The sequence below is a fragment of the Meles meles genome, chromosome X (assembly GCF_922984935.1).
Source record: "Meles meles chromosome X, mMelMel3.1 paternal haplotype, whole genome shotgun sequence".
NCBI classification, from domain to species: domain Eukaryota; kingdom Metazoa; phylum Chordata; class Mammalia; order Carnivora; family Mustelidae; genus Meles; species Meles meles.
This window is the reverse complement of record NC_060087.1, coordinates 126501640-126523303: the sequence shown is the minus strand read 5'-3', so window position 1 is coordinate 126523303 and position 21664 is coordinate 126501640. Positions and strand designations below refer to the sequence as shown.

General features: G+C 37.1%; 1 protein-coding gene across 1 annotated transcript in view; it reads right to left on the bottom strand.

Annotated features, from left to right (window-relative positions):
* Positions 1-781: 781 nt before the first annotated feature.
* FMR1NB (FMR1 neighbor) overlaps positions 782-21664 on the bottom strand; it is a 29476-nt gene continuing 8593 nt past the window's right edge. Inside the window, exons 2-6 of the mRNA XM_045994841.1 lie at positions 17685-17804; positions 13845-13985; positions 12149-12245; positions 1857-2008; positions 782-825 (exon numbers count right to left, since the gene is read on the bottom strand). Of these exons, the coding sequence (XP_045850797.1) occupies positions 782-825; positions 1857-2008; positions 12149-12245; positions 13845-13985; positions 17685-17804 (554 nt within the window). The remainder of the gene's footprint in view (positions 826-1856; positions 2009-12148; positions 12246-13844; positions 13986-17684; positions 17805-21664) is intronic.

The following is a 21664-nucleotide window of genomic DNA, read 5'->3' as shown; positions in this document are numbered from 1 at the left end:
AGAAACATAACTAACAACTTTATTTTATATGGGAAGTCAACATGACAAAAATAAGAACTCCATCAGGTTTAGATGACTGGAACAGTCTCCTCTGTTCTGAATGCTTTGTGTTCTTTTCAGTGGGAAAATAATGCTACAGGAGAAAAGTAAAGTAGAGTAAAACAACGTGAAAGGACTAGTATACATACATCACACTTTGTTAGAAGAGGAAATGATTGCAACAAAGTTCTCAAACTCTGTATATTCAGTGCTATGTTTAACTTATGTATTTTCAGTTTGCCAGTGTATCATCTTATGTTACTGTGAGGCTAAGACAAAATACACTGTGGCAAATACAAAGACAATTTTCTGAATAACAAGGTGAACTTCCATGTCCCAGTAAATGGCCCACAGAAATCATATTGTTAGTCTATTTATAAAGTCATATATGTGTGTCTGTGTGTGCATACATATGCACATGTATATACTGCATTAAACTTATACAAAGCAATGATATATAGGTATGTATATACATGTATGATCATAATATATATTTATGTATAACCTTAGTGTATGTGTGTGTGTGTGTGTGTGTATATATATATATATATATATATATATAATACCTTATATAAGAATTTTGTTTCTTCTGAGATAAGTCACATTTCTTATTCATCTAGTCTAAACTTCTTATTTTGCAGCTTGGTGAACTGAAGCCCAGGGAAGTTAAGGGAATTGCCCAAGTTCCCACTGTACATAATGGCAGAACTGAGACTAAAGCCAGAGTCCCCTGACACTAAGATCAACGGTCTGTTATTCCACTCCTCTGCTTCTCTGTAACTGAGGCTAGAATTTAACAATGTAAATGTGAGTATTGCACTGCAATTTTCAAAGCATTTTCACATACATTATATTGTTTAAGCAATATAAAAAAATTTCAGCTGATGGTATCAAGTTGCTGAAAGGTTAACTTGTCTGTGAAAATGCTATAAGATAATGGCCTGAGTCTCCTGACCATACCCCAGTCCAATACTCTATTCCCTGATACCTCCATTCTAACTGACCCTTTTATTCTTAGTTGGTTCTTCCTAATTATTATGGGAGGAAGAATCTCCAAGCCTAGGAGATCTGTAAGCCTGAGGTCCAAGTAGTCCCTGCTGTATGATTCTGGGATCCCTCAACCACTCATAATACTAAATTATTTAAGTTTGGGGAGCAGGTAGCTGAAACTAACAGCTAGGATCCAGGATTGGATTGCAGATCTGTCAGATTCCTGAAGTTACCCTCTTTCGCCTGCCTATCTGGCATGGTCAGTACGTATGGGGAACTACAGCCATTACTGTTTAGCGAAGGTGTCTTTCATGGAGCTGCAGAGGCAAAGCAGACAGATTCCACTTATTTCTTCTAAAGGACTGAACTATGTATACCAAAGAGTGTGGTACCCAAACAACTTGGCACCTTTCTTGTCCACCTTCCTAGAATCCAAATATCCCTAGTGATAATACTGTTTCAGAAGCTCATATCCTGTGGTCCAAACATTTGTGGGATAAAAAACAAAAACAGGGGCACCTGGGTGGCTCAGTGGGTAAAGCCTCTGTCTTTGGCTCAGGTTGTGATCTCAGGGTCCTGGGATCGAGCCCCACATCTGGGCTCTCCACTCAGTGGGGAGCCTGCTTCCTCCTCTCTCTCTGCCTGCTGTTCTGCCTACCTGTGATCTCTCTCTCTGTCAAATAAATAAATAAAATCTTAAAAAACAAAAACAAAAACAAAACAAAATAAAAATAAACCAACCAACCAACAGAGCACAACAATTGAACCAAGATGGTGATAAAAATCAAATATTAAATGCTTCAGTTTTGTACCCTACTGATAATTACCTTTGGTCTCCTGCTCTTTTTCATCACCTAAATCTTCCTCCTCTTCTGCCGCTATCCGTAACATTTCAGCATCCCTCTTTATTTTCTTTCTTTGTTTCTTCAAACTCTTTAAAATTCTGTTGACTCTCCTTCGTAAAGGATTGACCCATTTGCTACAATGTTAAAAATTCAAAGTGAAACCTTATTTTTCAACAGTGATAGAACAATAACAATTATGGGTTATAAAAAAATGATGGGTTATAAGGAAAAGGCTATTTACCCACATAACTCTTTATACATTCCCATCTGATTATTTAACTCACCATATTTAACAAATCTGATAGAAAATACTGCACTTGGCTCATTCATATTTATGTATTCATATTCATATATTCATATTCATATATTTATGTATTCATATTCATATTTATGTAACCATTACTATTACTCTACCATTACTATTACTATTCCACAATAATAATGTTGTCATACGCCCCTCTGCTGACATCAATGTTACTCACAATTCAAGACCCAGCTTATATATTATTTGCCTAGGAAACCTTCCCTTTTACTCCTAGCCTATAGAGATTCATCTCTCCTATTAATTTCAAAACTAAATGGTAATAGTTCACATTACATTATCATCTATAATTTTACAAACTTACACTTTCACTGACTGTTGCTATCATTTGGACTTCAGGTGCCCCAAGATCTCTCACTTTCTAAATATCTAAGCACAAGCCAAGGAGAAAAACTAGAAATGCTCAAAGCAAAGGTAAGGACAAAAACCCAAAAGAGAAAGGAAGATTTCCATATGATGTTATGAAGAAGTAATGACAGATACATAGTCTTAACCTCAGCTCAAAGCTAGGTAGTGTACAGAAGAGGACACCTGGCTCCTGACAGTGCTACTTAGCTATACAGAGCAACCAGGTTCTTAGCATGTGGGGCCCAGAGATTGATAAGCCTGCCCTTGAAATGATGACTTTGAAGGTAATATTCACTTTTCTCCCCTGAAACTGCATTACTAAGTTGTCACTGAGCTCTACTAGGTAAGACATATACGGAGCAAATAAATACTTTTTCCTCAGTTAATCATAAAAAAGTCTCCAGGCATAAATGAAATAGTGGGTGAAGGCCAAAAATAAATTTATGATTTACCTATGGCCTCTTTATGTTTTAGTGCTATTAACTTCAGTCTCAAAAAAATAATAACTGAAACAACTATATATTTCTCGGTCTCTTGGGGCCAGATGTGGTCCAGAGTGCAGAATATTTTGGGTTTTAGAAAGGTAATATGACATGATATACTGAATATTACATGGCACTTCCATAAGGTCTGAAGCAACATTTCATGATCAAACACAATAATATTTCTACAACAAAATATATGATTTTTCATTTTAAGCATTAACTAATAACTAAAAAATGTCTCAGGTCAGGTCAGCTCAGGTTGCCAAATGAGTTCGAAAAAGTTTTAGGTTTGTAGAACTTTTTGAACTTCAGAATTTTAGATAAGAAATTGGGGATTTATTCTGTTTTTCTAATGTGACTTCAATATATTTTATTTTACATAATTAAAATGACTATTTTTTTATCCATAGATTTTACTTTAAATTTAATGGAGTACATTTCACCTTAGTTGACAAAAATGCCAACATAGCCTTATTATTTCGAAATGCACTGCACTAGTCTAGTTTGCAGAGAACTAGGTTGTAGGTTCAGCCTTAACATTCATTACTGAGATCCAAAGTTAAATATTCTACCCAATATCTACTGAGAATGCCCAAGAGGGAAAGCAGGGGTGAAATGATTTGTCCAGAATCCTAGAGGTGATTTTCTTTTTTTTATGTAAAATGTCATATTGTGACCAGCATACTCGCACTTGAAACATACAGATCAACTTATCTCATACTCATTCACTCGCTGACACATTTGCTCATTTATGAAATAAATACCATTCTAAATACTAGAGACATAAGATGAATAATATATGTGTCCTGCCCGCAAGAAGCTTAAAATTTAGAAGGGAAGACAGCTGTATAAGCAGAATTATATCACATTGAGACAATCTAAACAGCAGTAAGCAGAGATTGGTAGGAGACAAAAAGGAAGAAGCCTGACCCAGTCTGGGTTGGTGGTCTGGGGTAAGCTTCCTAGAAGAGGTGACATCTAAGCTGAGGCCTGCATCCAGGGTAGGGTGAGCCAGATAAAGAAGAGTGGTGATGGGAAGATGTTCAAGAGCTTTTCAATCAGTGGGTGGTACATTGTGTGAAAAGATCAGAGTGGCAAAGAAGTATGGTGTTTGTAAACATCAAGTAGAGTGGTATGGCTGGAAACACTAACTGGCTCACTGGGAATTTCTTGTTATACAGATCTATACAGTTGTGAGATTTTTTTTTCTCTAAGAATTCCCAGGAACCTATAGATCTAGAAGCAGAGAAGTAGATTCAATTTCAAGGAAACAAAGGAGCTGGAAAGAATGGACTCATGTATCAGACGATAGGATCCAGGCTAGATAAAGAAATCAGATAATATTAAAAGATAGAAAACAGAAGATAGGGGAAAACAGAGTTAAAGGCCCTAGAGGTCCCAATGAGAATAGGTGTAGCAAGAGTAAAAGAAAAGAAAAACCTAGAGGACAAAGTACCTATAGTCAAAGAATAGTTTGAGGATCGAAGTTTAAGATTTCAGAGACTCAGAGGTTTAGTTTGTGATGAATGACAGGATTTAGGATATGAGCATGAAAGTGGGTGGCCAATACAGAATACAGGAGAGATTCCTCAGAATTGAATGCATCAGAGAACTCTGAAGCTATGGACTTAGATGGCTCATAACACAGACAGTGAAGCTTCCCAGGTAGATGGCCAGATGGAGAAGAACACAACACATAGCAAGTGCCCAGACCAAAGTAAGAGCTCAATAAATAAGAAATAAAAATAAATAATAAATTAATAATAATAAAATAATAAATAAAAGGTCTGGAATCCAGATAGTCCTTTTTTTAAGATTTGTATTTATATACTTGATAGAGAGAGAGAGACAGAGAGAGAGGGAATACAAGCAGGGGAAGTGGGAGAGGGAAAAGCAGGCTTCTGCTGAGCAGGAAGCCTGATGCTGAACTTGATCCCAGGACCCTGGGATCATGACCTGAGCCCAAAGCAGATGCTTAATGACTGAGCCACCCAGGCACCCCTGGAATCCAGATATTCTTGAATGCATTAGAAGATCTTGAATAATATAATAAAACAAAATAATACTATCTTTGGAAGATTAATCTGGCAGGACATTACAGGATGGAATAGAAGGAGCATAGATTAGGAATCCAGGTATTTGTCCAAATTGGCTTGGTAAGCATCCTTAATAACTCCCTCCTTCTTAAGGGCACAGCCATATATTCCTATCAAAGTGCCAGGAACCTTCTCCAGTACTCAACTCCTAGCCATCTTCCAAACCCCACTTACAGTCCCAACCTAGTTATATTCTCTTGTGTATAAACTCTTTGGATTAAACGCTTTATTCCAGTGCCCTCTGCAGTTCTCAAGCCTTTCTTTGCCCTTGGATGCTAGCTAGCCTTTTGAATGCTTGTGTCCTTAAACTCATATTTTTTTAAAGAGTTTATTTATTTATTTGACAGAGATCACAAGTAGGCAGAAAGGCAGCCAGAGAGAGAGGAAGGGAAGCAGGCTCCCTGCTGAGCAGAGAGCCCGATGCGGGGCTCGATCCCAGGACCATGGGATCATGACCTGAGCCAAAGGAAGAGGCCTTAACCCACTGAGCCACCTAGGCGCCCCTAAAACTCAAATATTAAGCCCTAACTTCCAGTATGGTTATATTTGCAGACTGGAGTCTCTAAGTAATTAAGTTTAAATGAGGTCATAAGGGTGGGGCCCCAATCAGTAAAATGAATATCATTATAAAAACTAATTTTTCAGTTATTTATTTATTTATTTATTGATTGATACATTTTAAAGATTTTATTTATTTATTTGAGAAAGAGAGAGAGAGAGCACACAAGCAAGGGGAAGAGCAGAGGGTGAGGGAGAAGCAGACTCCCCACTGAGCAGGGAGCCAGACCAGGGCTGGATCCCAGGACCCTGAGATCACGACCTGAACCAAAGTCAGACGCTTAACCAACTGAGCCACCTGGGTGCCACAATTTTTCATTTTTTTAAACTAAAAACCAGAGATTTTGGGTTTTTTTTCTCTCCCTTCTCCTTCTCTCATGCAAGGAAAGGCTGTATGAGTACACAGTGAAAAGATGGCCATGTGCAGGAAGTGAGCCCTCACCAGAAATCAAATCCTCTGGCATCATGATCATGATCCTCTAGCCTGCATAATTGTGAGATAGTAAATGGCTATTGGTTAAATCCCCTGGTCTCTGGTGTTTTGTTATGGTAGCCCTAAAAGACTAATACACCTTGGCTCCTTTTTGCTCCTCTCCTAAAACCACATAACTGGTACAGAAGTTGACAGCATACAAGACCTGGACCAAGCTGTATAAATAGATAAATTTGAGAAGAGGCAAATCTCAGACTCATTCCAAAGGAAAGCAAAAAAAATGACAATGGATTAAGAGAATAGATTACATATTGCAAATAAAGGAAAGCAGTCACAGATGATTTTAAAGTTTCTAGTCTGGGAGACTAAAGAAATTATTGATAGAAGTGGACAGATGTCAAGGGGAGATGATTTGAGAGAAAAAAAAAAGGTAAGTTCAGTTTTCCATATGTTGCATTTAAGGTACTAACAGAACACCTAATTCATGAAGGCAATTAGAAATTTGGAGGAGATAGAGGTAAGGATTTCAGGATTCAGATATTTTTAAAGATTTTATTTATTTATTTGACAGAGAGATCACAAGTAGGCAGAGAGGCAGGCAGAGAGAGGGGGAAAGCAGGCTCCCCGCTGAGCAGAGCCCCCTCCATCCCAGGACCCTGAGACCATGACCTAAGTCAAAGGCAGAGGCTTAAACCACTGAGCCACCCAGGCGCCCCAGGATTCAGATTTTAAAAAAAATTATTTAATTGTTTATTTATTTGGGGGGGGCATGAGCAGGGGAAGGGGTAAAAGGAAAGGGGGAAGCAGACACCCTACTGAGCAGGGAGCCAGATGTGGGACCTTGATCCCAGGACCCTGGAATTAGGACCTGAGCCAAAGAAAGATGCTTAACTGATTGAACCACTCAGTCACCCTCCCCAATATTCAGATTTAAAAGAGTTATTCACCCAGAGAAAACCAGAATATTACTATCAGAAAGGATCTCGGGAATTATCTGACTCAATTCTCTACCCTAACTGCAAGAGAAAACCAGTAACAAAAGAAGTTAAACTCACTATAAGACTGGTAGAAAAGACAGAACTAGAATACAGATCTTTTCAAATGTTCTTTCTGATACATACTTGTAATATTCTCTGGTAGATAAGAATAAGACTTAGGAAAACAACCACGGCTGGGAGAACAAAGAAAAGCAAACGCGATGGATCAGAATGGTAAGGGGAACAATGAAATCCAAGGAAGGAAATTTTCAATAAAGGAGCAGTCAACAATGTACTACTATGTGACAAAAAGTTCAAGTTGGATGGGAATTGAGAAAAGGCCACTGCATTTTGCAATAAGGTTATTAGTTACTTGGCAACAAAATGTTCTTTTTAATAGTACTTTTTAATACTTTTTAATAGTACCTACTATTCCAGAATTCTCTAAAATGCTACCCTTGGAGTCTTTGCAATGGGAACACCTCAGACATATAATCCGCATATAATGAGATTCTCTTATTATTTCAGTAACTAAATTAGTTTGAACAGGGTCCAAGAAGAACTGGTTTTATGTGAGTTTCAAATCTAGAGTGACTCATGTCAGAGCAGGGTTCCAGTTTGCTCACATTCTCATCTGATCATGTTTTATCAAAGTTCTTAGAGACTAGTCATACTTTTAAATTTTATAGATTTTATTTCCTTTCTCTGAATTCATATGTATATAATCCAGGAACTTCAAACCTTTCAGCAGTTGGTTAATTACTACATAAAGCTTTTCAAAATAACATTACTAATTATATTGTACAGTTTAATGAAACACACAAACATGGGGATTTGAAAATGTAAATGCCTATTTTTAAAATTCAATGGGTGGTGATTTTTAGGCAATTAATTCCCAATTCTTTACCTCCCTTTCTAAGAAACTAAGTGGTATTAAGACTATCTGCATAATGAAAACCACATTATAAATACAGAGAATCACACAGCAGGATTTGTCTAAATGTAGAAATTTTCGGTAACAGCCATCTGGCAAGAAGCAACATTGAAAGTGTATGCGGTATGTGCTATTTACATCATCTGTGTATCAGATGATCTACAATCTTTAAAAAAAATGGCTTTTTATTAGTTGAGAGAAAACATAGTTTTGTCATTTGCAGACTGAGTTCTGAATTTTTTTCTTAATTCAAAGTTGCAAAAAAAAAAAGAAAACAAGAAAATGCACTCTATCTGAGTTTAATAGGCATGGTATTATAATATTTGAATTTTTCACCTTACCAAAGCTATGTACATACTCAAGTATCATATCACTATATAATACACAGATGTTTAACTGGCCTATGCATAGAGATTAAACTTTATCTAAAAACAGATAAAGATTAGAAACTTAATTTGACACTTGAGACTACTATTATTGGCATTCTATTACTGTAATGGGAACAATTCAGACACCGCTCTTCTCCTCTCTCCACTAGAGCCCTCCTCCCCTGCTTCCTTTTGTCCTCATCCATCTGATCTTTTCCTTTCTTCATCTCTATGTAAGTCTTAAGCCAGCCAGTGATACTTAAACCTAATGAGGCTTCTGATCCCTATTAATGAGAATAAAAATAGATCATACATAACCTTGAAGATGTAATGAATTTCAAAACTCATCTTATATGCAAGTTTAATAAGGCTATTAGTAGCAAATTCTTAGAAAGTGTTTCACTAATGCTTTGCTCCCTTCTGTATATGTGCAACCAGCTCAAGCGGTCTTGAGTTCTCTGTGTACCTGGTTCGTACCACACCTGAACTCAAGTCAAGTAGAAGTAAACTAGAGATTCCATTATAGATTACTCCAGGGGCAAATTTCAGCCACCTCTGCTTACAAATGATGAGCAGTTAAGGGGGAGACTCCATCTGGATGCACTGAATTCTGTGGGAGCATCCTTCAACCTAAATCTTGTCCTCCCTTCAAAACTCAGCTCAAACAGCACCTCCACTGTGGAATCCACTCTGCTCTTTCCCACTTACCCTGATCCCCAGAACTTCGACAAGTTATTGCCACCACTCTTTTAGTTCTCAATTATATTCTGTCTTGTACTGTTATTTAATATATCATGCTTGGGACTTATTTTAAGGTAGATTTAAATTTCTTGAAAGTAGGCCTATGTCTTGGGACATTTCTGCATCCTCCCTAGCACAAGCAGTGACTAAATATGGTCAATTATGGAAAGCATGAATTAGGCACCAAAAGAATGAAATACATTTGGCTCTGGAAAGTGATTATCCTCTTCCCTTAAACTGCTTTCATTTCTCCCACCTGCTCATATTACTTCTCATTATTACTTCCTCCAACTCTTGCCTGAGGCAACCTGTAAATAAAACTCACTGTCCAAATGGCAGGAGCTGGAGAATGTCAAGACATCACTTGTTTTGGCTTACAACAAAAGGCTGAGAGGGGAGAGTTAGGACATCTGAAGGTGTCTATATTTAATGTATAGGACAGGATCCAGCAGGAGGAGGAGCTTAAGATGACCTTTCAGTGTCTCAAGAGTTCTTCTAACAAACAGGTCCAGATCATGTTACTGCAGATCTGCTTTTGGCTTTTAGCCCCTCTGATTTAGACAAACAACTGTGTTTGGCTACTTTCTTTTCTTTTTAAAACCACTACATATTGATTTTACTGCTGCATCTACTTCCCTTTTATGTGGTCATTTATTTTACCTACTGCAATATTTTATCTCTTTATTCTTTGAAATGAACAGGAAGTGAGTTAAGGGGATAGTTCTAAAGAGATATCTTGACCCCCAAAAGGCAGAGGGATGGTTAGCAGGCTTTGGCTTCCATTTGAGCTCCTTGTTTGGTATCAAGGATAGGATCTTTATTCTAGCACAATTATTACCCTTGCCTCTAACATCAGCTTACCAGGAAAAGTTTGACAGTGCCACATCCACCCTTGAACATCCATTGTTCCTGGAAATTAAGCTAAGCGGCAAGCTGCCCCCACATAATCCAGGGTTGCAACAAACAACCCAGGACGTCTGAAGGAACATGCTACTCTTACACAAAATTGAAAAACAAATTTAAAAAATAAACAGGGGTGCCTGGGTGGCTCAGTGGGTTAAAGCCTCTGCCTTTTGCTCAGGTCATGATCCCAGGGTCCTGGGATTGAGCCCCACGTCGGGCTCTCTGCTCAGCAGGGAGCCTGCTTCCCTTACCTCTCTCTCTGCCTGCCTCTCTGCCTACTTGTGATCTCTGTCTGTCAAATAAATAAATCTTAAAAAAATAATAAAAAATAAACAAATAAATAAATCATAGTAAACCAAAATTTTTGGTGTTCAATAAACATACTATTCACATTGTTCAAGTCTCAAGCAGTTTATACTATGTAGAAAGAAGAAAATATATTCTTATCAAGGAATAATTCTTTGAATTTCATTTTAAAGAAAAATACAGTGTACCTGAATATCCCCACAAAACTCCTTGGCAGAGACACAATAGAGAGGCTGTAATTAAATTATTATACCAGGCCTCTTATACCAGACTCTAAATTGCATGGCATAATCCTAGCCACAATTTTCTAGCAAATATTACTTCATTTTTATTCAGAGCTATCTTTTATCTGAAATCAAACTTTGAAGAAGGAAAGGTAAAAAACTCCACTCCTATTCCCAATCATCTGTGGAAAGAAAGAAAATGAGAGAGGCCTAGGGATTATACACTCAGTACTGGAAACTAAGTAAAAATGGAAAGAACTGTCAGCAAACTGGAGGAGTTGAAATGCTGTGACTCCATGTGTCTTCAAAATGGTTTGAGAAAATGATGTAAGCGATGAGAAAGTTTAAGTTACTGTAAGACCGCCTTCCAGGCTAGCCAATGCCAGCTACTATATTTCTTTATTCATTCAACCACTCATTTATTCTACAAAAATATATTAAGCACCTTAATATATGAGGCACCCTGCTATGGACTGAAAATACAGTGTTGAATATGACACACTCATCAAATTCAAGCAAAATGTACAAAAAAGGAAAAAAAAGGCTTAATGATTTTTATGGAAAACAAGGTAACTCGTGTATAGTATAGTGTCAATCTTCCAGTGAAATCTAAACCATTTTTTTGGTACCTCAAATACCACTTTCTCATTAACTTGAATTAAAACATCAGAGAAGCTTAATCTTCAATAGGTGACTTTGCTTTTTCTCTCTTTTTTCTCTTTTTAAAGACTTATCCAGTCATTTGGGAGAGAGAGAGAGCACACATGCATGGTGCAGGAGTGAGCTGGGGGTGGGAGGTGGTGAGGGAGAGGGAGAGAAGCAGACTCCCCACTGAGCATGGAGGCTGAGGCAGGGCTCCATCTCAGGACCCTGAGATCCTGACCTGAGCCGAAATCAAGAGGCGGACAACCAGCCGAGCCACCCAGGCAACCCAGGTACCTTTTCTTTCCCTGAAAACTGAAGAAAATACCTACTCGCATGATCATGCTAGTGCCCTTACACAAACCTGAGAGTGAGTGCCGCCTTAAATTTTGTGCTCCAACTGCCTCACTCACCCTGGCCCTGCTCTTTCTCTCCACATCCACTGTTCCAGTAGGTAGAGAGGAATTTTTTAAACCTTAGAAACATCGTGCCAATAGGCCACTGGGATTTTTTATAAGATGGTAAGAAGAAATCTGATACAAATTGGCTTGAAGACAGACCAAGGCTTTTAAGACCCAATAGTAGATGACCAGCTACTAGATGGAGACAACACTTCTGGGAACTCTTCTGACTTGCAGTTAATAACCACTTCCACTCACACACTCCCCAGCTCACTGATGTATTTTTCCTTCCAATTGTCTGATGAGGGAAGGTACAGACTATGCAAAAGAATGTCTAAATTTATGGAAAAATAAAATAACATGCATTTAAGAATATTATGCAAACTCTATTTTAGGTTTTTCTTAAGCTACCTTCTTTTAAACAAAAGGTACCCAAGCATAATTCTTGTGTTTCTAGTGCATATGAATAAATGTGTCTACACAGAAATATCCAAATACATTCAGCAATCAGCAAATAAAAGTTTATGTTTGCCTACCTCCTCCGGCAAAGAGCGCAGCAATAAATGGGCAGACATCCCAGGATGATCATGCTAATCACACCAAGCCCAAACATCCGGAACATCTGTGTAGACTCTGTTGGTTTAATTATATCCTGTTACTTTTATGACTTAAGCAAGAGAAGTAAATCTGAGCTCTTTCATAAAGTTTTTATTTAAAAAACTACCAGTGAATAAAGCAAAATAAGGAGTTATTCTTATATGACAGGTAAATATCTTTGCTACTCTATCAGAAGCAGGAGTTTATGAAATGTTCTTGAAATAGAACTAAACACTACACTTGAAATACATGCTTCCCAAAGGAAGCCTTAGCAAAATGATCCTACTGTTTTTGCTAACAGACTAGTAAGACTCATACTATATATTTCTTCCTATAGCTTAAGTGTGTTTTTTCCCTTGGCCATGTTATATATTCTCAAGCAGTCAAGGAGTGAATTAATCTATGAATAGTTAATTTGTTAAAGGAATGGCTTCATAAATGTTTACTTCAAATTATAAAACATTAAACAAGAAATTAAGAATTTGCAGGTGAATAAGCATATTTTATTCATTTTTAAGATTTTATTTATTTATTTATTTATTTATTTATTTATTTATTTGCTTTAGAGAGACACTAGAGGGAAGGACGCAGGGAATGGGACAAGCAGACTCCACACTGAATACAGAACCTGCTGAGAGCTTGATCTCGCACCTCTGAGATCAGGACCTGAGCTGAAACCAAGAGTTGGACACTCAACTAACTGAGCCAGCTAGGTGCCCCAAGCATATTTTATTCTTATATTCATTTGGAAATGCATTCTAATATGGTTGGGGAATTATAAGTCATGGTTCAATTTTCCCCTCTATAAAGACCAAATGTCTCTTCACACATAATATAAAGACTACACTGATGAATGAATTATAAACAACATGTGGCAGTGTTGAAATTGTAATACTATATTCATGATCAGGTTTCAGTTTCCATTATTAATACTAGATGCCCAACAAAGAGCTGTAAATTGAATAGGGACTATATTAGCCTAAGACATTGTTTTATATGCATCCTTTTTGTAGCATTTGTTAGTGTTTAATCATATCTAATATGCTTTCATGGGACCAACTGGTAATATGTCCCTACTGTCCAAATGAAGGAGCAAAAACAGATGGTCTAGTTCTTAAAACTTTGTTAAAAAAAAAAGCAAAAAAAACCTTAAGAACCTGATTCAAAAAGAACAAAGAGAAACTAATAAACAAACCTTAACAAAGAACATTTAAGTCTATTGTTACATACTGAGATGTTGAAGAAAAGATAAGTGGGAAGAATTCTACTCAAGTAGGAAGAGAAGTTAAGATGAGAAAAATAAGCTAAGGCATGCCTGATTGGTATCTTCTCCCAGGCACTGAGGGTCATATATCATAAAGTCTGAAATCTTTTGAAGTAGACAGAGAGTGGCCAAAGCAAAAGAAAAGATAAGACTAATTCTGAACTGCCAAAGTCACATCCAAGGGCTAAGCAGAAACTGGTCATGAATAGATGCCTGACAACCTCAGGACTTTCACAGAGAGTGTTGCTCTAGGGCTGGGAGCCGCCTTTAGGTGTGAAGCTGGGAGATCGAAATTTAAATTTATGCCATTGTGACCTATTTATTTGATTTTTTAAAAAAGAAATAAAATAAATGTAAGAGAATGAACTTACTGTCTTTTAATGGGACAAAACAGCTGAAGTTACTGGTCCTGAAGGATGTATAACAGCATTTGTATCCCAAACATTCACTCTTGTTATAATCTTGCAGCTCGTTGCAAGCCTTCACCACCTGATTCACCTTTGGAATGCATGCTTTCAGAAACAAAATCCAAGAAAAAGAATTCAGTATGGATAATAAGCATTTTCCCTAATTAAATAATGACGGCAAAACAAAAAAAAGGGGGGGGGGCGCCTGTGTGGCTCAGTGGGTTAAAGCCTCTGCTTTCAGCTCAGGTCATGATCCCAGGGTCCTGGGTTCGAGCCCCGCATCGGGCTCTCTGCTCGAGGGGAAGCCTGCTTCCCCTCACCCTCCTCTCTCTCTGTCTGCCTCTCTGCCTACTTGTGATCTCTGTCTGTCAAATAAATAAATAAAATCTTTTAAAAAAATTCATTCAAACTGGTGCATTTAAAGACTGAATAACATATACAAAGTAATGAATGCTGAAAAAATAAGAGTTAAGCTAAAAATTATCACAAAGTTATTAACATCACATTTCAATTCTAGATGAACTGCAGAAAAATATAAACTGTTAACAGGTCATTGGTAAGGTAGTTTTAAAAGGACTATAGATCATAAGCTGAGTAGTAGGATACATATATAAAACACAAGGATCTACAAATGTTGGGTATTCATCCTTTCTTTCTTTTTTTTTATAAACATATAGTGTATTTTTATCCCCAGGGGTACAGGTCTGTAGCAACCTGGACGGGACTGGAAGTGATTATGCTGAGTGAACTAAGTCAAGCAGAGTCAAGTATCATATGGTTTCACTTATTTGTGGAGCATAACAAATGACATGGAGGACATTGGGAAATGGAGAGGAGAAGGAAGTTGAGGGAAATTGGAAGGGGAGGTGAACCATAAGAGACTATGGACTCTGAAAAACAACCTGAGGGTTTTGAAGGGGCGGGGGTGGGAGGTTGGGGGAACCAGGTGGTGGGTAGTAGGGAGGGCACATATTGCATGGAGCACTGGGTGTTGTGCAAAAACAATGAATACTGTTTTGCTGAAAAAAATAAATTAATCAAAAGAAAAAAAAACACAAGGAGCTAAATAACAAGAAATATCAAATGTCTTTAAAACTGACACCTTGTTAAAATAATACCATAGAAAATTCAAATTAAAACCACATTGACATACCACCTTACACCAGTTAGAATGGCCAAAATTAGCAAGACAGGAAACAACGTGTGTTGGAGAGGATGTGGAGAAAGGGGAACCCTCTTACACTGTTGGTGGGAATACTAGTATCCTTTATAGTTGTAAGATGGCTTCAGGAACAATCAGGTCTAAACACTTTTTTTTTGTTAATTCTCTATGGGAGAAATTCTATTAGCCCCTCATCCCTTGTTTCTGACTGGCCTAATTTATAGACACATGAGAGTTTGGTCTACTTTCTTTTTATCTAACAGAGAGACAGAGAAAAATCACAAGTAGGCAGAGATACAGGCACAGAGAGTGGAAGCAGGCTCCGCACTGAGCAGAGACCCCGATGTGGGCCTCAATCCCAGGACCCTGAGACCATGACCTGAACCAAAGGCAGAGGCTTAACCCACTGAGCCACCCAGGCACCTGGTCTACTTTCTTGTTATATACACTGGGCAATCTATTCTCCAATTCTTTTTTTTTTTAAGATTCTATTTATTTATTTGACACAAAGAGAGAGATCACAAGTAGGCAGAGCAGCAGGCAGAGACAGAGGAGAAGCAGGCTCCCTGCTGATCAGAGAGCCCGATGCGGGGCTGTATCCCAGGACCCTGAGATCATGACCTGAGCCGAAGGCAGAGGCTTTAACGCACTGAACCATGCTGAACTTCTGTTATTTTATACTGAAATTGCATCTGATGGATTTTATGCCAGATACTAAAATTAGCTTTCAGACTTAAATTACTGAGACACCTGTATTTTGAAGAATTAAAAAGGGTAGACTAATTTTTATCAGGTTTCTGTATATAATTTTGTCCAAAGAGAGAAGGATCATGTTACCTCTCAAGCTTCCCTGCCAGTCTGTCTCAAGGTTATCACTTTAATGAGCAAGAGATAAATCTTTGATGAACAACAGCCTGATGACAAAACGGCAGGCTTTTTTTTTTTTTTCTTTTTTTAGTGCTTATGTGGGGAGAGTGTTTCTTTTCAATTACACACGGGAGGAAATAAATTGGTTAAAAGTATTTCCCATCTTATGAACTTGTAGTTATTCTTTTCAAAGAGATAGCATGTACATTTCATAAATATTTAATCCCTGTTTTTGAAAGATTTGAATCAACCTGGGCCCAAAGTTTCTTTTACAATGAACAGTCTGATTTTGTTGGGTATCTCATACAATTGATTTTGACTCAACTTACCGCACCAGGTTGAAGGAATATTTTGGAATACAGATATTCATATTTAGGCTATTTTTAAAGGTGGCTTCAGTGTTTGTATAATGTTATTAGAGGTAATTATGGGACAGTGTATGTCTGTTATCTCCATAAGCTCTAAAGCTTAAATCATCATCTGTTGTTGTTTATGACCAACTTTGGCACTCAGTAACCATTTTTTAGTTTCACAACACACCACCTTCTCAAATTTCTTTCTTTTTTTAAAGTTTTTATTTCTATTTTTTTAAAGATTTATTTATTTGTTTTAAAGAGAGTGTGTGTGAGCTGGGGTGCAGGGCAGAGGGAGAGGGAGAGAAGCAAACTCCGGGCTGAGTGTGGAGCCCCATGAAAGGCTGGATCTCATGACCCTGAGATCATAACCTGAGCTGAAATTAAGAATTGGATGCTTAACTGACTGAGCCACCCAGGCACCCCAATTTTTATTTTTATTTTTTACAGTAAACTCTATGCCCAACATGGGGTTTAAACTTACAACCCCAAGACTGAGATGCTCTACCGACTGAGCCAGCCAGGCAACCCCTCAAATTTCTCTTTCTTCACTCAACTTGACCATGGCCATTTTGAAAATTTATTTAAGGGCATCATTTATTTTGTTATTCTCATTAGCAGTAGGTGTTATAATGCCTGTTTTGTACTGGATGAAACCAATATAGAGAAATGTGAAGAGATTTATGCAAGATCACAGAAAAATTAAGTGGTAGACCCTGAAATTAAGCAATGGATACAATTTTGTGCTTATATATGTACATCAAACTTTGTTAGAATAAATTCTCATGATTTTTAATAAAAGCTTCATCCTTGTAATTCACATGTCAATTTATTTGAAGATTCTCCTTGAAAGGGCACCACATGCTGTAGAAAATGAAAGATGTTTATTTATGGTTAATAATTCTCAGGGGTCATCATGTGCTTGATAAACACATTATATACAGAATCACAAAAATATGATGTGACTTGAAACCTGAACTTTTTATCATAAAAACAGATGGGAGAACATCTGGTATATTCCATAACATCAGAGCCACACAGTTCCCTGATTAATGCTAAAGAAGATATTGATTTCACAATATTGGTTCAGTGACTAAATTTCAGGCAATGCCATTAAGATAAATTATGAAAGGTTTAGATATTTGTGAAGAAGAAGCATTTCCATAAAGAGTTAACATTTATGGAATGTCCTAAAAGTACAGTTTCAGGTCATCCTCACAATTCTTTGTGATTAATATTTTCATTTTAAAGATGAGGACACTGAAGTTCAGAGATGTTACCTCGCCTAAGGCAAAGGGCAGAGTCAACATTAAAACTCAGGTCTGGCTGTCCCCTGTGTCAATAGCCCACACTGCCTCCTAAACATGTAACTACTCTTCAAAAAAAGAATATTGGGAGGAAAAAAAAAGTCAAAGAACTTACTTGTTGGAAAGAAAAAATTTAACAGAGCTTCCCAAATGGAAGTTTTTTCCAGAGACTGTCCATTAACATTTTCACCACTCCACAGAATACGTTCACTTGGAGATACAGAATTCGAGAACCCTTAAGAAACAGTGAAATTATTAATCCCAAAGTATAAAGCATTGATCACTTTTTATGACCCTTTGATAGTAATTACCTTTTGCTTAGTTAAATTTATTATGGAAAGTCTATGGACTAACAGGTATTATACTTACATCTCATAACAGCTTAGGTACTATTAATCAGAATGTGATTCTGTTGAATACTGAAAAACTAAGTGTTAATATTTTAAATTTTTTAATTAAAAAATAATTAATTTTAAAATGCTTAAGCCATAGACTAACACATCTTATTATTGTGCTATAAACTGAATTACAATACTGAATTTGCCTCTGACAAACAACATTAACATTCAGAGGCCCAACCAATTAACAAGTTGGAAACAGTATGTATCCCAACTAAATCAGACCCCATCACAACAACTATTGGCATATATTGATTGCTTCTTTATTTACTGATAAAAAATGAAGCCCTTAGACATTGTAAAACTCTCCTTATCCATCTTCCTCAACACTTCAAACAGACTGCTGTTAGTTTCATTTGCATCATTCCCTCTTATACAAGAAGAAAGTATATCTGTCTTTGTTCCTGTAGCATGGATTTATCCATATCATTCAATATTTTTCAAGACTATCTTTAATAATTTCACAGTATTCCATTATATGGCCCTATTACAACTAAGTTAACCATTCCCCCATAGAAAGACATTTAAGTTATTCACAAGATATTGATACTATAAAGAACACTGCATAGAACTCATAGACACAAAAACAAAACAAAACTCATAGACAAAGAAGAGATTGGTGGTTGCCAGAGACAGGTGGTAGGGGTAGGTGAAATGGGTTAAAGGAATCAAAGGTACAAAATTCCAGGTATAAAATAAATAATTTGGGGGGATGTAATGTACAACATGGTGACTATAGTTAATAATACTATATTGCATATTTAAAGTTGCTAATAATACTGTACTGCATATTTAAAGTTGCTAAGAGAGTAGATCTCAAAAGTTTCCATCACAAGAAAAATCATTTATAACTATGTACGATAACAGATGTTAACTAGAGTTATTGTGATCATTTTGCAATATACACAAATATCTAATCATTATGTTGTACACCTGAAACTAATGTAATGTTAGATGTCAATTATACCTCAGTAAGAAAAGAAAAAAAAGAAAGAACACTGTAATGATTACTACTGGAACTATATATTTACCAATAGCTATGAATAATACCTTAGGATAAATTAGTAAAGAATGGTTCTTGATTTTGGTGACACTACCCTCCAGCAAGTCTGCCCAAAAGTACACTTCTACCAGTAGTGCAGGTAAATACCAGTTTTCTCGCACCCTAGAATTTTTGCTGTTGTTTGCCAGTTTGATGGCCAAATAATGGTATTTCTTTTGTTTTAATTGCACCTTCAGTCATCAGTGAGCTTACATCTTTCATACATTTGTTGTATAATAGAGAACTTAAGCTTTAGTCTGTCATATATGTTACAAATATTTTTCAAGGTAGTCAGCTATCTTTATATTTTTTATGATGTTTTGGGAAGTTCAAAAGTTTGAAGTGTTTTATGTAATCAAATGTATCAATCTCTTCCTTTACTATTTCTGCCTTTTGTGTCATGTTTAGAAAGATATTCTAAATTCCAATATTTCCTTCTACCACTTTTTTTTAAAGATTTTATTAATTTATTTGAAAGAAAGAGAGTGAGTGAGAGAGAGGACAAGCCAGGGGAGGCACAGAGAGAGAGGGAGGAGCAGACTCCTCGCTGAGCAGGGAGCCAGATGTGGGACTCCGTCCCAGGACCCTGGGATCATGACCTGAGCTAAAGGCAGGCACTTAACTGGCTGAGCCACCCAGATGCCCTCCTTCTAACACTTTTGAAATTTATATCTTTAATCCACCTGGAATATATTATGAAGTAGGGATTTTTTTTTCTAGTTGTCCAAATTCATAAAGTCCATTCTTTTCTACTTATGATACTGCCATCATATTCTAGGTCATTAAAGAGTTATAAATCTGATTCTTGAATTTTCTACTCTGTTTCATGACTCTATGTGTTCATGAACCATAGCACCACTGTTATAATTTATCTTACACTGTTATATGTTTTAATAACTGATCTCGCAATCCTTTCATTAGTCTTCATTATCAAAATTTTATTCTTAACGCTGAAGAATTTTTTTAGATGAAGCTTAGAATCATTTTATCAATTCAAAAAAACTAATAATAATTTTATTGCAATTATGTTCACTTATTTAAAATTCATTAAAAACATTTGTTGTGTGTCTCATGTGTTTGGCATGAATTCAGTTATATGTCAGCTCATTTGGAATGAAATGATAACTGTACAATATGTTTTCACCAAATAATATGTTTGTTTTCTCTATTCATTCAACTCTCTTCTCTCCCTGAGTAAGGTTTATTGTTATATTCATACAAGTCCCATGCCTTATTCTTTTTTTTTATTTGTTTATTTACAGCATAACAGTGTTCATTGTTTTGGCATCACACCCAGTGCTCCATGCAGTACGTGCCCTCCCTATTACCCACCACCTGGTTCCTCAACCTCCCACCCCCCCCACCCCTTCAAAACCCTCTGGTTGTTTTTCAGAGTCCAGAGTCTCTCATGGTTCATCTCCCCTTCCAGTTTCCCTCAACTCCCTCTCCTCTCCATCTCCCCATGTCCTCCATGTTCTTTGTTATGCTCCACAAATAAGTGAGACCATATGATACTTGACTCTCTCTGCTTGACTTATTTCGCTCAGCATAATCTCTTCCAGTCCCGTCCATGTTGCTACAAAAGTTGGGTATTCATCCTTTCTGATGGAGGCATAATACTCCATTGTGTATATGGACCACATCTTCCTTATCCATTCATCCACTGAAGGGCATCTTGGTTCTTTCCACAGTTTGGCGACCGTAGCCATTGCTGCAATAAACATTGGGGGTACAGATGGCCCTTCTTTTCACTACATCTGTATCTTTGGGGTAAATACCCAGCAGTGCAATTGCAGGGTCATAGGGAAGTTCTATTCTTAATTTCTTCAGGAATCTCCACACTGTTCTCCAAAGTGGCTGCACTAACTTGCATTCCCACCAACAGTGTAAGAGGGTTCCCCTTTCTCCACATCCTCTCCAACACACGTTGTTTCCTGTCTTGCTAATTTTGGCCATTCTAACTGGTGTCAGGTGGTATCTCAATGTGGTTTTAATTTGAATCTCCCTGATGGCTAGTGATGATGAACATTTTTTCATGTGTCTGATAGCCATTTGTATGTCTTCGTTGGAGAAGTGTCTGTTCATATCTTCTGCCCATTTTTTGATATGATTATCTGTTTTTTGTGTGTTGAGTTTGAGAAGTTCTTTATAGATCCTGGATATCAACCTTTTGTCTGGACTGTCATTTGCAAATATCTTCTCCCATTTTGTGGATTGCCTTTTTGTTTTGTTGACTGTTTCCTTTGCTGTGCAGAAGCTTTTGATCTTGATGAAGTCCCAAAAGTTCATTTTTGCTTTTGTTTCCTTGGCCTTTGGAGACATATCTTGAAAGAAGTTGCTGTGGCTGATATCGAAGAGGTTACTGCCTATGTTCTCCTCTAGGATTCTGATAGATTCCTGTCTCACGTTGAGGTCTTTTATCCATTTCGAGTTTATCTTTGTGTACGGTGTAAGAGAATGGTTGAGTTTCATTCTTCTACATATCGCTGTCCAGTTTTCCCGGCACCATTTATTGAAGAGACTGTCTTTTTTCCATTGAATATTTTTTCTTGTTTTGTCAAAGATTATTTCACCATAGAGTTGAGGGTCCATATCTGGGCTCTCCACTCTGTTCCACTGGTCTATGTGTCTGTTTTTATGACAGTACCACGCTGT